The sequence below is a fragment of the Oncorhynchus gorbuscha genome, linkage group LG12, assembly GCF_021184085.1.
Source record: "Oncorhynchus gorbuscha isolate QuinsamMale2020 ecotype Even-year linkage group LG12, OgorEven_v1.0, whole genome shotgun sequence".
NCBI lineage: Eukaryota > Metazoa > Chordata > Actinopteri > Salmoniformes > Salmonidae > Oncorhynchus > Oncorhynchus gorbuscha.
The window spans coordinates 26,314,956-26,328,741 of record NC_060184.1 but is presented as its reverse complement, the minus strand read 5'-3'; the positions used below and the strand labels follow the sequence as shown (position 1 = coordinate 26,328,741).

Genomic DNA, 13,786 nt, shown 5'->3' with positions numbered 1-13,786 from the left:
TTAAGTTCCTCGGCATACACATCACAGACAAACTGAATTGGTCCACCCACACAGACAGCATCGTGAAGAAGGCGCAGCAGCGCCTCTTCAACCTCAGGTGGCTGAAGAAAAGCACTCACAAACTTCTACAGATGCACAATCGAGAGCATCCTGGCGGGCTGTATCACCGCCTGGTACGGCAACTGCTCCGCCCACAACCGTAAGGCTCTCCAGAGGGTAATGAGGTCTGCACAACGCCTCACCGGGGGCAAACTACCTGCCCTCCAGGACACCTACACCACCCGATGTTACAGGAAGGCCATAAAGATCATCAAGGACAACAACCACCCGAGCCACTGCCTGTTCACCCCGCTATCATCCAGAAGGCGAGGTCAGTACAGGTGCATCAAAGCTGGGACCGAGAGACTGAAAAACAGCTTCTATCTCAAGGCCATCAGACTGTTAAACAGCCACCACTAACATTGAGTGGCTGCTGCCAACACACTGACTCAACTCCAGCCACTTTAATAATGGGAATTGATGGGAAATTATGTAAAATATATCACTAGCCACTTTAAACAATGCTACCTAATATAATGTTTACATACCCTACATTATTCATCTCATATGTATACGTATATACTGTACTCTATATCATCTACTGCATCTTTATGTAATACATGTATCACTAGCCACTTTAACTATGCCACTTTGTTTACATACTCATCTCATATGTATATACTGTACTCAATACCATCTACTGCATCTTTCCTATGCTGCTCTGTACCACCACTCATTCATATATCTTTATGTACATATTCTTTATCCCCTTACACTTGTGTGTATAAGACAGTAGTTTTGGAATTGTTAGTTAGATTACTTGTTGGTTATTACTGCATTGTCGGAACTAGAAGCACAAGCATTTCGCTACACTCGCATTAACATCTGCTAACCATGTGTATGTGACAAATAACATTTCATTTGATTTGATTTTAACAGCTTACAGACGGTAGGCAATTAATTTGCCTACTGTCTGTAAGCTGTTAGTTTCTTAACGACCATTCCACAGGTCCATATTCATTAATTAAGGAAAACTTAGGACACTAGAGGCCTTTCTACTGACTCTGAAAAACACCAAAAGAAAGATGCCCAGGGTCCCTGCGCATCTGCGTGAACGTGCCTTAGGCATGCTTGCAAGGAGGCATTATAGGACTGCAGATGTGGCCAGGGCAAAAAATTGCAATGTCCGTTCTGTGAGACGCCTAAGACAGCGCTACAGGGAAACAGGACGGACAGCTGGCCACGTGTAACAACACCCGCACAGGATCGGTACAACCGAACATCACACCTGCGGGACAGGTACAGGATTGCAAAAGCAACTGCCCGAGTTACACTAGGAATGCACAATCCCTCCATCAGTGCTCAGACTGTCCGCAATAGGCTGAGAGAGGCTGGACTGAGGGCTTGTAGGCCTGTTATAAGGCAGGTCCTCACCAGACATCACCGGCAACAACGTCACCTCTGGGCACAAATCCACAGTCGCTGGACCAGACAGGACTCGCAAAAAGTGCTCTTCACTGATGAGTCACCGTTTTGTCTCACCAGGGTTGATGGTCAGATTTGCGCTTATTGTCGAAGGAATGAGCGTTACACTGAAGCCTGTACTCTGGAGCGGGATCGATTTGGAGGTGGGGGGTCCGTCATGGTCTGGGGCGGTGTGTCACAGCATCATCAGACTGCCTGCAATGACAACAAGCTCAGTCTCAACATTGTGCGTTACGGGGAAGACATCCTCCTCCCTCATGTGGTATCCTTCCTGCAGGCTCATCCTGACACAACCCTACAGCATGACAATGGCCAGCGAAGAGCCCTGATCTCAATACCATTGAGCACGTCTGGGACCTGTTGAATTGGAGGGTGAGTGCTAGGGCCATTCCCCCCAGAAATGTCTGGGAACTTGCAGGCACCTTGGTAGGGTAACATCTCACAGCAATAACTGGCAAATCTGGTGGAGTCCATGAGGGGGAGATGCACTGCAGTACTTAATGCAGCTGGTGGCCACACCAGATACTGACTGTTACTTTTGATTCTGACCCCCCCTTTATTCAGGGACACATTATTCCATTTCTGTGAGTTACATGTCTGTGGAACTTGTTTAGTTTATGTCTCAGTTGTTGAATATTGTTATGTTCATACAAATATATATAAAGTTTGCTGAAAATAAACACAGTTGACAGTGAGAGGACGTTTCTTTTTTTGCTTAGTTGACGTTACATGTATCACATAATTCAGTGTCGATTTTTTCTATTTGAAGGTTAATTTTTTTGTCAAAATGATCACTTTTCCCCATATAGAAAAAAATGAAAAGTTTGAACATTTAATGACTGCATCTCTTTTGTATTCAAACATCTCCATTTAGTCATTTAGATAAACATTGATTCTGTTGTCCATAGAGTGGTGGTCGAATTTGGGGTGAGCTGTTCTGTAGCCTGTTCTGTGTTAGACTGATGGCATGCCTTTCATAGACTCCTGGTATGTCTGCACACTAAAACAAGGCCATTGTGTTCTGGAACTGTTGCTTGAATAAAATCACTGTTTTGTAACAATATCATTAACTGATCACCTCCCACTATAACACCGGACATGTCACCATTTACTCCTCGAGTACTTCCCTGTGAAATCAGATCTCCCCTGCAGCTGCTTGATTAAAGATTGATCTATTATGCAATTATATAGTTGCTGCCTTAATCGTTGGCTAAAATGTTCCACAACACTAGTGGCCAATCAAAATGAACCAATTGTTATAATTTTACTGCGACCACATTACATAACATTGCAGCATTTTAGAATTACTGGACTAGACGGTTATTCCTTGAGACAGTATCAGCAGAAGTGTAAGGATCATTCAGCCATAAGTAGCAGCACGTAGTTCAAAACAGATGCATAAATATCTTGTCCATAGTCTCGATGGTGAGGTTGGGTCGATGGCTGCTCTGAGCAGTGTCATATCCTGCTCTGTCAGCGGGCACTCCACTGGTGGGACCAAAATTCCCTGGCCATGCCCCTCCGACAGGCAGACAGTTGTTTAAATCCTGAACATGGAAGATCATGTTAATTTACAAACAACTCATTTTTTATTTTTTTTAGATAATACTTAATTACATTTTCATAGTGGATACTTTAAATCTATACTTCCACATTGCCGGGGAAGGTGAAAGGATTCTCTGCTTGTCCCATTTCCCATAGCTGGTAGGGGGTCAGATTTTGCTCGGTGTGCAGAGAATGTTTATCCCATCCATTGGTTAAGGTGTCTAGGTCTGCTTGGAGGCGTGGAAGGAATACATAGTGCACACAGAATAAGTGAAGGCTGTTTTACAATGTCCTACACAGTTTGGAAGATGAGGGCTCCCTTGACCTGTCAAATATGTTTGGCATGGCCATCTACAAGTCCTGCCATAACTGTTCAAACCTGAAAGCATATGAGAGAACATTTGAAGCAACATAATGAAACATTGAACATCATACCCAGTCCTCTGTCCTACACAAGTTATTACTATTATTGTAACCTTTCTGTGCATAAGGAGATGTAATTGGTCAAAGTATTCTAAGGTACTTTGCATTTCTACTTCACCGTCTCCTGTTGAATTGAACTGTTTTCTTCAATGCATGTGAGAGATTGAATTGACATTGGATTCTATAGCTAGGTTTCCATCCAATTGGCTACAGATTTTTTATGTGAATATTCTGAAGTCTGGGTAAAGATAATATGCACATTTTCCTAATAGTGGTGTTTTCTACCAAACAGACTTGTTGAAGATCCAAAATCAGTGTGTGATGACATAGTGTACACAAAATCATTTACATTTTCAACTCTACGGATAGTTGTCACAAATGTTTGCGTTAGAGACCCACTCTGGTCTTGGTACCTGCGCTCTAGACAACAGCTTGCTGATACAACAGCTTCACGCAATGTAGGCTAGTCTACATAAGGCACTCCTTTGCAAAGTATTGAAATACCAGTTATACATGAAACAGCACAGTTTGTTATCTCTACTCAGTGCAGGGATTATAATTTAGGTGTAGGCCACCTGCCTAACTATACTCTAGAATGTATAGAACAGATCACATTTCAATATTATGTGGTCATAATCTATGTATTCAGCACAAACAAATAGTGGTGGAAATGACTGATCGTGAACACTTTTACCAGAGATAAAGCTTCCCCTGCCACAACCACAGACATGAAACATGCATGTTGCGATGTCCACATTCTCCACGCCTTGGTCTGCTCTCACCTAGATGATGATATACAAACACTAGCATTATAATCAAGACAACTGTTCATCATAATTCAATCGCTATCCTCCAGGTGGTGTATGAAAGTTGTTCAACATCAATATATTTGTCTTGATAGACAAGTCCTCAGGCAGACCAGGCATATGGTCTGATTCGAGGCCATATACAAAGTAACCAACGGAGTCAATTTACAAACAAATGCCTGATTCCACACAACACTAGAGGGAATGATGCTGTTACCTCAATGGAAAGCCTTGCTTCGCTACAGTCTAGGAAGAATCCAAGGGCGGTTGATGCTTTGTTGTTGGTTGCTGCACCGAGGTACATGATCTATAGGATATCATTATGAAACTGAGTGTGTAATAAAAAAATAACACATACAAAAACAGCTGGGCTGTTGTACAATTCAAACTAATTGTTTATATAAGGCACTGGATTATCCACATTGAGTCAGACAAGCATTACGAACTTCAAATACCATGGGAGATTAATAGGTTACCTTTCTTGAGAAGCCGTCTATGCCACCAAATATTACAAAACCATATCTGTTGAAAGACATTTTTGGACAGTTTTGTATACTTGCCAAATCAGCCATCTTGCAGTAAAATATAACAGAGGCAGCATTGTATGGCCTATGAGACCCCCCGAACTGAATGGAGTTTAAGCTTACCTGATCATCTTGTCGTTGGTGTCCACGTGTATGACAGAAAGAGGAGCCTGAACAGAGTATGTTCTTCTGACAACACATCCAAGTCCTGCCACTCTTTCCTGTATTCCTGCAGCATCTACACGAAGCACTGAGTCCCACACTCGGGTCCACTGGACTTGATGACCCATTGCTTTCAGAAGTTCTCACACCATCCTAATTGTGGTGAACTTGTCTTGATTGTGGCCAGCAGATTGTCCAGCTCCTCGTCTACCACAATACTGTATTCCTGCATTCTGAGTTGGTCAGTTTGTGTTGAGGTGACAAGCAGTTTGGCGATGCAAGGTACAGGCAGATCCATTTCAATCAGCTGTCGAAGGTGCTGTTCTGAAACAGTCAGTTTAAGACGTCCCATTTTGCCATCAACAACAACTGATGGGGCATTTCCTTCTTCCATTTCAGCATTGACTAGACTATACAGATTGGAGAGACCCTGCACACCTCTTGAGGCAAGTGTACTTGATTTGCTAGTGAGCTGATAAATATCATCTCAATGGTGCAGACAAACTGTAAGTAATCAAGATCAAGAGGAAGGCATTGCATGCCCGCTGCAATCTGTACAGGAGCTTGTCCATAATGTGTCTCCCCATCGCCTGTGAGGACATATACAAATTGTAATGTGAAATAATGTCACCCAACCAGCTGGTATCAGGCAAGATTGGGTCTAGACTTCAGGTATTGTTATGGGAATAGCCATTTAGGATTGTCACTGTTCTCTCTCTCTCACACACACTCACTCAAACACACATATTTCAGTATGGGTGGCAGTGGCTAGCTGTAACATTACATGCATGCAGTCTTGCGACTCATTCCATTTGGCTACCTAGTCTGACACAAAAGCCAGCCAACTAAGCTAACGTACTTTGAAATTGTCAGTCAGTCAGTCAATAATCTACAGATATTAGAAGCGTGTCTATGTAATACTAATATTTAATGACAAACCATGTAACTACTTAGGTAAACATATGAATTACCTGTTGCCCAAAGTTTGGTGCCATTGTTGATAAGTTATCAGCCATGTTCAGAACATGGGACCACTGGGGGAAAGATTTGGCTAGTAGTGATGAGGTCAGGCCGTCTGGTTAAGTAGCCAATATATAAAAAAATCCTAACTAGAGGCGCATTTCCTAAAAACAGCAGAGGAGGAAAAGGGATAAATGGGCCCAAAATCTGCCTTCTCCAGCAGGTGGCGTGCTTTCGCTCACCAAGCGAGGAGCTTTTGTATGGAGGTCAATGGAGAGGGTGTCAAATTTGGTTAACAAAAAATGTAATTATTTGCTACGTGCGGCTTTAGATTGAATATAAGTTCCTTAGTGCTTAGGTTGGTACGAGTGTACTGATATAAGTAGGACACGTGACACCCCGGTAACTTTGAGAAAAAAACACGTTATATAGGCGCTGTGCCTGTTATCACATTCGTATCTGCTCTCTCATTGGCTAGAATGGTCCACCTGGTCTTGCCTCTTCCCGACAGCACTCCTTTTTAAGATACATTTATTTTCATTGTTAGGGTGGGCAATGGAGTATCTGGTCAATATAATGAATAATCTGTGATATGTACCTTCATCGATTTCCGGCTACTTTCGGTTTACCACTCAAACGCACCCAGTGCCTACAAGTGTGACGTACTGGATAAGCAGTTCCTGTATTATCCTTGCTATTCGGGATGCTTGGGACGTCCAAACGCTGACGTTACACCATTAAAGTTTACATTTTAAATGGTTATGATACTTCTTTTTACAGATCAATGTTAAGGTAAGGGTTATGGTTAAGGTAGGGGTTAGGGTTTAGAATGTGGACGTCCCAAGGATCCCGAACAGCACTAAACCTTTCTATTCTGTCTTTGGTTTTGCTTTCACTTTACTAGAAATCTTGTCAGTACAATTTCTGTTGAAGGACACCGATAATTTGCTGTTTTTGACGTCCAACTCATCCAACCCACAGTCATTGCATTAAATATACATCTAAACCCTGTGACGGTTTCGTATGGCCTGTCTGATCTTGGCAGCGTGATAAAGTTCGATATTAAACAACAGCAGGTGAGTTGCTATTCATAATTTTCATGCCTCGATTCGTGGCCTATGACTGATTATGCACTAGGACAAACTTATTTTCACGATTTCACTTATATAATCAAAATCAATACACTGTAGCACGGTTTTTGGACTCATTCAGTAGTTTTACCAAATTAAGTAGATTAATTTTGAAAAATAATGTTAATATGATCATTTATATTCCTAAAACATACATTAAAATTATACTGTTTCTGCTCCCTGATGTTATGGATTTTTGATTTATAGCCCAGTTTCAAAATACCGGTTTTAGATGTCCAAATTCATGGTCAATATCCTGAAATAAGTCGTTATATGGAAGAAATTATATAACAATTAATCCCTAAACACACTAGTCACTTATTTGAGGTAAAAGGATGTGTAATTTCCTGTAAATCATGTGTGGTGAAAACGTTAGTTTGTTTAATGTAATACGTTCTGTATACCGTAGGGAATGTTGTGTAATATAAAATTGTCAGAATAATTCAATATAAGCTGATTAAAAAAACAATAACATATGTGTTATGGGTGTAAAATGGCACAGTGATGCCATCTGTTGGTAAATGTTCATTACTGCAACTCTTGTGTTTTACCGGGGTGCTTGAGATACCCGGATGTGTTGTGACATTCAAACAATATGTCTTACTACTTTATCCATGGATAGTTAAAAAATGCTCCTAACCACAATTTAACCAGGCGCTATAGTCTAGAGCTTCTATAGTGACTGTGTGCCAGGCTGAATGTTTGACGTCGACTATACCTTGTCACTATTATTGGAATCGTAAATTCAATATCCAGGCTTAGCTTACTCAATATTTTGCAACATGTAAAACGTTGCAGATAAATTGTATATTGTAGGCTACTTCACAATACATGTTTTTTCTGAAAGTGTTGTAACGTTGTGCCCAGACTAGTAAACATACCCTCCTTAATGCGTTGTTACCATAATGACAGGTCAGAGCAGCTGGGATCAAATCCTATTTTCCTACAACAGCATCAGTGTGAAAGTAAAAGTACAGTATGAGTCAGGTAACTACAATGACATTATACAGTAATAATAATAATAATATATGCCATTTAGCAGACGCTAAAAGCGACTTACAGTCATGTGTGCATACATTCTACGAGGGTGGTCAATGAACCCACTACCCTGGCTACAATGCTCTACCAACTAAGCTACAGAAGGACCAGTAACATTACGCAGCTGTGTAAACCTGTGAACAATGCTTTGGACTAATAAATAGCATATCAACGTCTTCCTCCTAGGCAAGGACAATGAGTTTGGAAGAGCAAATCAGGAGCCTCTCACCAGTTGCAGCAGATGCCCTGGCAAGTAAGTTAACATGGAACATCTGACTGAGCTTTATGTATTGTGTTGTCAACTGTGTTCCTAATTACATCGTTTGTTTCTAGTTGCTGAAATTACAGATGACATTGACATTCAAGAGTTAACAAGAGCAGATCTGAACGAACTTCTGCCAGGCCTTCAACATTTAAAACTTAGAAAGAAGATCAGTGAACTTATAAATACATCTAAACAGGTTGGTATAGCCCCAATAGCTTCTAAAGCTACTGTACCACTATTCTGGAATCATTCACTAGTTACTAGAATGTTTGATTCAATGTGCAATTCCATTGGATGTACTAATTCCCCTGTTTTCTGTAATATTTCCGATTCTTAGAACACAGCTAAACCTATTACTTTAGTTCTTAACAAGCTAAGGGAATTCCTTCCGGTTGATGTCATGGAGAGTAAGTCCCTTTTCAAAACAATTCAGCATAGCACTCACCCAATACAGTTTTGGTGTATCTTTGGTTGTAATTGTATGCACTGGTCACGTTCTCCTTACAGATGCACTTGTTCCCGGGGGAGTGTTACATGGCTACTTCCCTATTCTTAGAGATTTGGAGAAGCAGCTGGCCGAAGCCCTCTACTTCATTCAGGCACACGTTGGTTTGCTCGAGAGCTACATTGCAGAAGAGTCCATGGAGGCTCAGAGCAGTGCTGCATCTCCATCAGTTGACTCTGCTACAGCAGGAAACCAGCCATCAAATGTTGAGGGTAAATGACTTAACTGCTGTGTTAGCTGCAGCACAGTGGGTCTCATTCCTCATTCTTCATGAATCAAAAGACGGTAGAGGATGGCATACAAATCATAAACACAGTAGTAGATTTCATGAAACCGCCACCACTAACATTGAGTGGCTGCTGCCAACACACTGACTCAACTCCAGCCACGTTAATAATGGGAATTGATGGGAAATGATGTAAAATATATCACTAGCCACTTTAAACAATGCTACCTAATATAATGTTTACATACCCTACATTACTCATCTCATATGTATACGTATATACTGTACTCTATATCATCTACTGCATCCTTATGTAATACATGTATCACTAGCCACTTTAACTATGCCACTTTGTTTACATACTCATCTCATATGTATATACTGCACTCAATACCATCTACTGTATCTTGCCTATGCTGCTCTGTACCGTCACTCATTCATATATCTTAATGTACATATTCTTTATCCCCTTACACTGTATAAGACAGTAGTTTTGGAATTGTTAGTTAGATTACTTGTTGGTTATTACTGCATTGTCGGAACTAGACGCACAAGCATTTCGCTACACTCGCATTAACATCTGCTAACCATGTGTATGTGACAAATAAAATGTGATTTGATTTTGATTAGAATAGTATAGTTTTGTTGAGAAGTTAAACATTCAAGGCCTAGGTTGGCTTCAACTAGTGGCACTGTAATGGCACTGGAACACAGTCCTGTCTTAGCCTGAAAGAACCCCAGTTAACGGCACTAGTCCTTCAATCATTTTGTAGTCCAGAAAACATCTGTTAAACGCACCTCAGGATCATCAGGTAACGCAAAACCTTTAACAGGGCACTTTATTGTCAAAATGTAATAATTCTACAGATTGTTATGAAACCCTTTTACAGCTTGCAAAGCTAACCACAATGACTTGCAGACTCACAAGAATGTGCTGCAATACTGTTGATTTTAATTCATAGTATTTTATGTGGTCCTCAGCCTTATGTGCCTCTGACAGCCAGCCCAAACAATGCAGAACAGAAGTGTCTGGTGCGCCGAACAGACCCACCTTCAAAGAAACTCAAGATGAGACCTCAATGTCACACTCTCATACTTCCGGAGCAGCTGGTAACCTACAGTGAAGTCGGACGTTTACACACACCTTAGCCAAATACATTTAAACTCCGTTTTTCACAATTCCTGACATTCAATCGTATTCAACATTCCCTGTCTTAGGTCAGTTAGGATCACCACTTTATTTTAAGAATGTGAAATGTCAGAATGATAGTACAGAGAATGATTTATTTCTTCACATTCCCAGTGGGTCAGAAGTTTACATACTCAATTAGTATTTGTTAGCATTGCCTTTAAATTGTTTAACTTGGGTGAAATGTTTCGAGTGGCCTTCCACAAGCTTCCCACAATAAGTTGGGTGAATTTTGGCCCATTCCTCCTGACAGAGCTGGTGTAACTGAGTCAGGTTTGTAGTCCTCCTTGCTCGCACACTCTTTTTCAGTTCTGCCCACAAATTTTCTATGGGATTGAGGTCAGGGCTTTGTGATGGCCACTCCAATAACTTGACTTTGGAAGTATGCTTGGGTTCATTGTCCATTTGGAAGACCCATTTACGACCAAGCTTTAACTTCCTGACTGACGTCTTGAGATGTTGCTTCAATATATCCACATTTTCTTTCCTCATGATGCCATCTATTTTGTGAAGTGCACCAGTCCCTCCTGCAGCAAAGCACCCCCACAACATGATGCTGCCAACCACATGCTTCACAGTTGGGATGGTGTTCTTCGGCTTGCAAGCCTCCCTCTTTTTCCTCTAAACGCAACGATGGTCATTATGGCCAAACAGTTCTATTTGTTTTATCAGACCAGAGGACATTTCTCCAAAAAGTACGCTCTTTGTCCCCAGTTGCAAACTAGTCTGGCTTTTTTGTGGCTGTTTTGGAGCAGTGGCTTCTTCCTTGCTGAGCGGGCTTTCGGGTTATGTCGATATTGGACTCGTTTTACTGTGGATATAGATACTTTTGTACCTGTTTCCTCCAGCATCTTCACAAGTTCCTTTGGTGGTGGTCTGGGATTGATTTGCACTTTTCGCACCAAAGTACGATAATCTCTAGGAGACGGGACGCGTCTCCTTCCTGAGCGGTATAATGGCTGCGTGGTCCCATGGTGTTTATACTTGCGTACTATTGTTTGTACAGATGAATGTGGTACCTTCAGGCGTTTGGAAATCGCTCCCAAGGATGAACCAGACTTGTGGAGGTCTATAGTTTTTCTTTCTGACGTCTTGGCTGATTTTCATTTTATTCTCCCATGATGTCAAGCAAAGAGGCACTGAATTTGAAGATAGGCCTTGAAATACATCCACAGGTACAGCTCCAATTAACTCAGATGATGTCAATTAGCCTATCAGAAGCTTCTAAAGCAATGACATAATTTTCTGGAATTTTCCAAGCTGTTTAAAGGCACAGTCAACTTAGTGTATGTAAACTTCTGATCCACTGGAATTGTGATACAGTGAAATAATCTGTCTGTAAATATTACTTGTGTCATGCACAAAGTAGATGTCCTAACCCGACTTGCCAAAACTACAGTTTGTTAACAAGAAATTTGTGGAGTGGTTGAAAAACTAGGTTTTATGACACCAACCTAAGTGTATGTAAACTTCCGACTTCAACTGTATGTGGTATATCAAACATTTAATTTGACTGTTGGCTGTGTACCTGGTATTAAAATCCTTAGCAAGAGTTTGATTAGAATTTACAAGTAGGCTATGTGGTTCTCATCCTTAGGTGCTGACACCCATTTTCAAAAAAGTATAACGGATCCTCCTCAAATTTCCACTGGTAGTAGGCTGCCCGAGCCACGATGCAAACAAGATAAATCAAGGTCTGCAGACCATCTAGGAGCAGAAGGTAGGAACCACATTTCTGCACAATGCCACACAAGTCAATATCAAAACCTAAAAACTGTTCAATGTCATGAAATCCTTTAATGATATTTTGTAATTGGACACAATTATTGTTAAGAAAGTGTGTGATTTTAAATGAATACTTTCAGAAAAGGTGTCCTCATCTTGGTGGCATAGAACAACTGAACCTCTAAATAAGAAACAGGCAGGTGAGACTAATCAATATGATACTCATCTTACCTCCTAATTTATAAACATATGGTGAATTATTATATTGGCGTTGTATATAAAGTGTGAATTCATTTTTTTGTCTTGAACAGTTAAAGTCCATTCACAAGTATGTGGAAAAACCCTGAACACTCACCTTGCACTCATGAAACAAGTGGATGACCTGGCAGTAGGACTAAAGCGAGAGGAGAGCAGACCAGAAGACTGCCAAGTCATAATAACCTTCTGTCCTATTACATCTCGTGTGGGAACAGACATTGATGCCGCCATGAGCAATATTAAAAGTAGGAAAGCCCTTTAGGATTACAGCATGAAAGTAACTCAACAGGATGTATTGGTCCATATTGTAGAATGACTGACTCTAATGAAAAATATATATTTTTTTTATGTGAAAGTACTAAAGATTTAATTGTGTCTCTCAACAGGTAACAAAGATGTCATTCTAGTGGTGATGCACCATACTTTTGATCACTACTTCGTCACAAGCCAGAGATCTGCATCTCACTACATAAACGTAGTGGAGGAAGTTAATGTTCTCTTCCATGACTCTAGGGGACTTCTGCCTTGTGAAACAAATGATAAAGCAGTGACTCTCATACACAAGGCCTTACAGAAATACAGCAGCACTACTTACAAACATTAAGTGTCCCCTGGTGGCAACAAAGTAGTGTCTGAAGTGTAACACGCAAACATTCTACCATTCAAGGCGTTGGTCATTCATTCTAGTTCAGAATAAAGCATGTCAATCTGTGTAGTCAACCAAATGAATGACTGTTGATACTCAAGCAGGACTAAATTAGATGTCTCACTGTAGAACAGCTGGTGTAAGGGAATCTTTGCAGTGGCTGACCTCCAAGCATGCCCTCTTAACACTACCAATCATGCGGGATGCCTCGTGAATTTCAGCTTTTCCTTCTTTTGGTATTAGAAGCACTTCATGTTGTTGGATGTACTTTTAACAAATGCTTGTCTATGTCACTACTCAATCATAAGAGATGTTGTAACTACAGTTGTAACTACAGTATCATTAAATGATATTTATTTTGCTTACAGATGTTCTGAATTATTTTCATAGATTAGGACAAGTAAAGTGTTACATCAAATATTGAATAACTTAGTAAGAATGACATTGATCTGTTTTTTTTTCCCCAAACTGTGATCAACAGTATATTGAGATCCCATGACTTTTTCCACATTTTGTTACGTTACAGCCTTATTCTAAAATTGATTAATCTACACAATACCCCATAATGACAAAGCAAAAAATGTATTAAATAACAGAATATATCACATTTACATAAGTACTCAGACCCTTTCCTCAGTACTTTGTTGAAGCACCTTTGGCAGCAATTACAGCCGAGTCTTCTTGGGTATGTATGACGCCACAAGTTTGGCACACCTGTATTTGGGGAGTTTCTCCCATTTACATTTAACATTTAAGTCATTTAGCAGACGCTCTTATCCAGAGCGACTTACAAATTGGTGCATTCACCTTATGACATCCAGTGGAACAGTCACTTTACAATAGTGCATCTAAATCTTAAA

The 13,786-nt window shown here is 40.6% G+C and overlaps 1 protein-coding gene and 1 long non-coding RNA gene across 5 annotated transcripts; one reads left to right on the top strand and one right to left on the bottom strand.

Annotated features, from left to right (window-relative positions):
- Nucleotides 1-2,472: 2,472 nt before the first annotated feature.
- Nucleotides 2,473-5,553, bottom strand: LOC123990321. Its single transcript, XR_006830624.1, has 4 exons — nucleotides 4,946-5,553; nucleotides 4,775-4,820; nucleotides 4,516-4,605; nucleotides 2,473-4,274 (listed from the first exon to the last, which is right to left on the bottom strand). It is a non-coding gene; the product is annotated as an uncharacterized LOC123990321 (long non-coding RNA).
- Nucleotides 5,554-6,491: 938 nt separating this feature from the next.
- LOC123990786 lies at nucleotides 6,492-13,293 on the top strand. 4 transcript variants are annotated; one of them, XM_046291649.1, is made up of 12 exons: nucleotides 6,492-6,736; nucleotides 6,926-7,020; nucleotides 7,987-8,061; nucleotides 8,299-8,365; nucleotides 8,446-8,573; nucleotides 8,715-8,784; nucleotides 8,885-9,094; nucleotides 10,090-10,218; nucleotides 11,895-12,017; nucleotides 12,163-12,222; nucleotides 12,334-12,525; nucleotides 12,667-13,293. In XM_046291649.1, exons 3-12 carry the CDS (start codon nucleotides 8,053-8,055, stop codon nucleotides 12,882-12,884), a joined length of 1,206 nt encoding a protein of 401 aa, XP_046147605.1. In that variant the 5' UTR covers nucleotides 6,492-6,736; nucleotides 6,926-7,020; nucleotides 7,987-8,052; the 3' UTR covers nucleotides 12,885-13,293. The 4 variants fall into 4 exon arrangements, with proteins under 4 accessions (XP_046147605.1, XP_046147604.1, XP_046147607.1 ...); XM_046291648.1 differs by having other exon boundaries at nucleotides 6,849-7,020; XM_046291651.1 differs by lacking the exon at nucleotides 7,987-8,061 and having other exon boundaries at nucleotides 6,494-6,736.
- The last annotated feature ends 493 nt before the right edge of the window (nucleotides 13,294-13,786 follow it).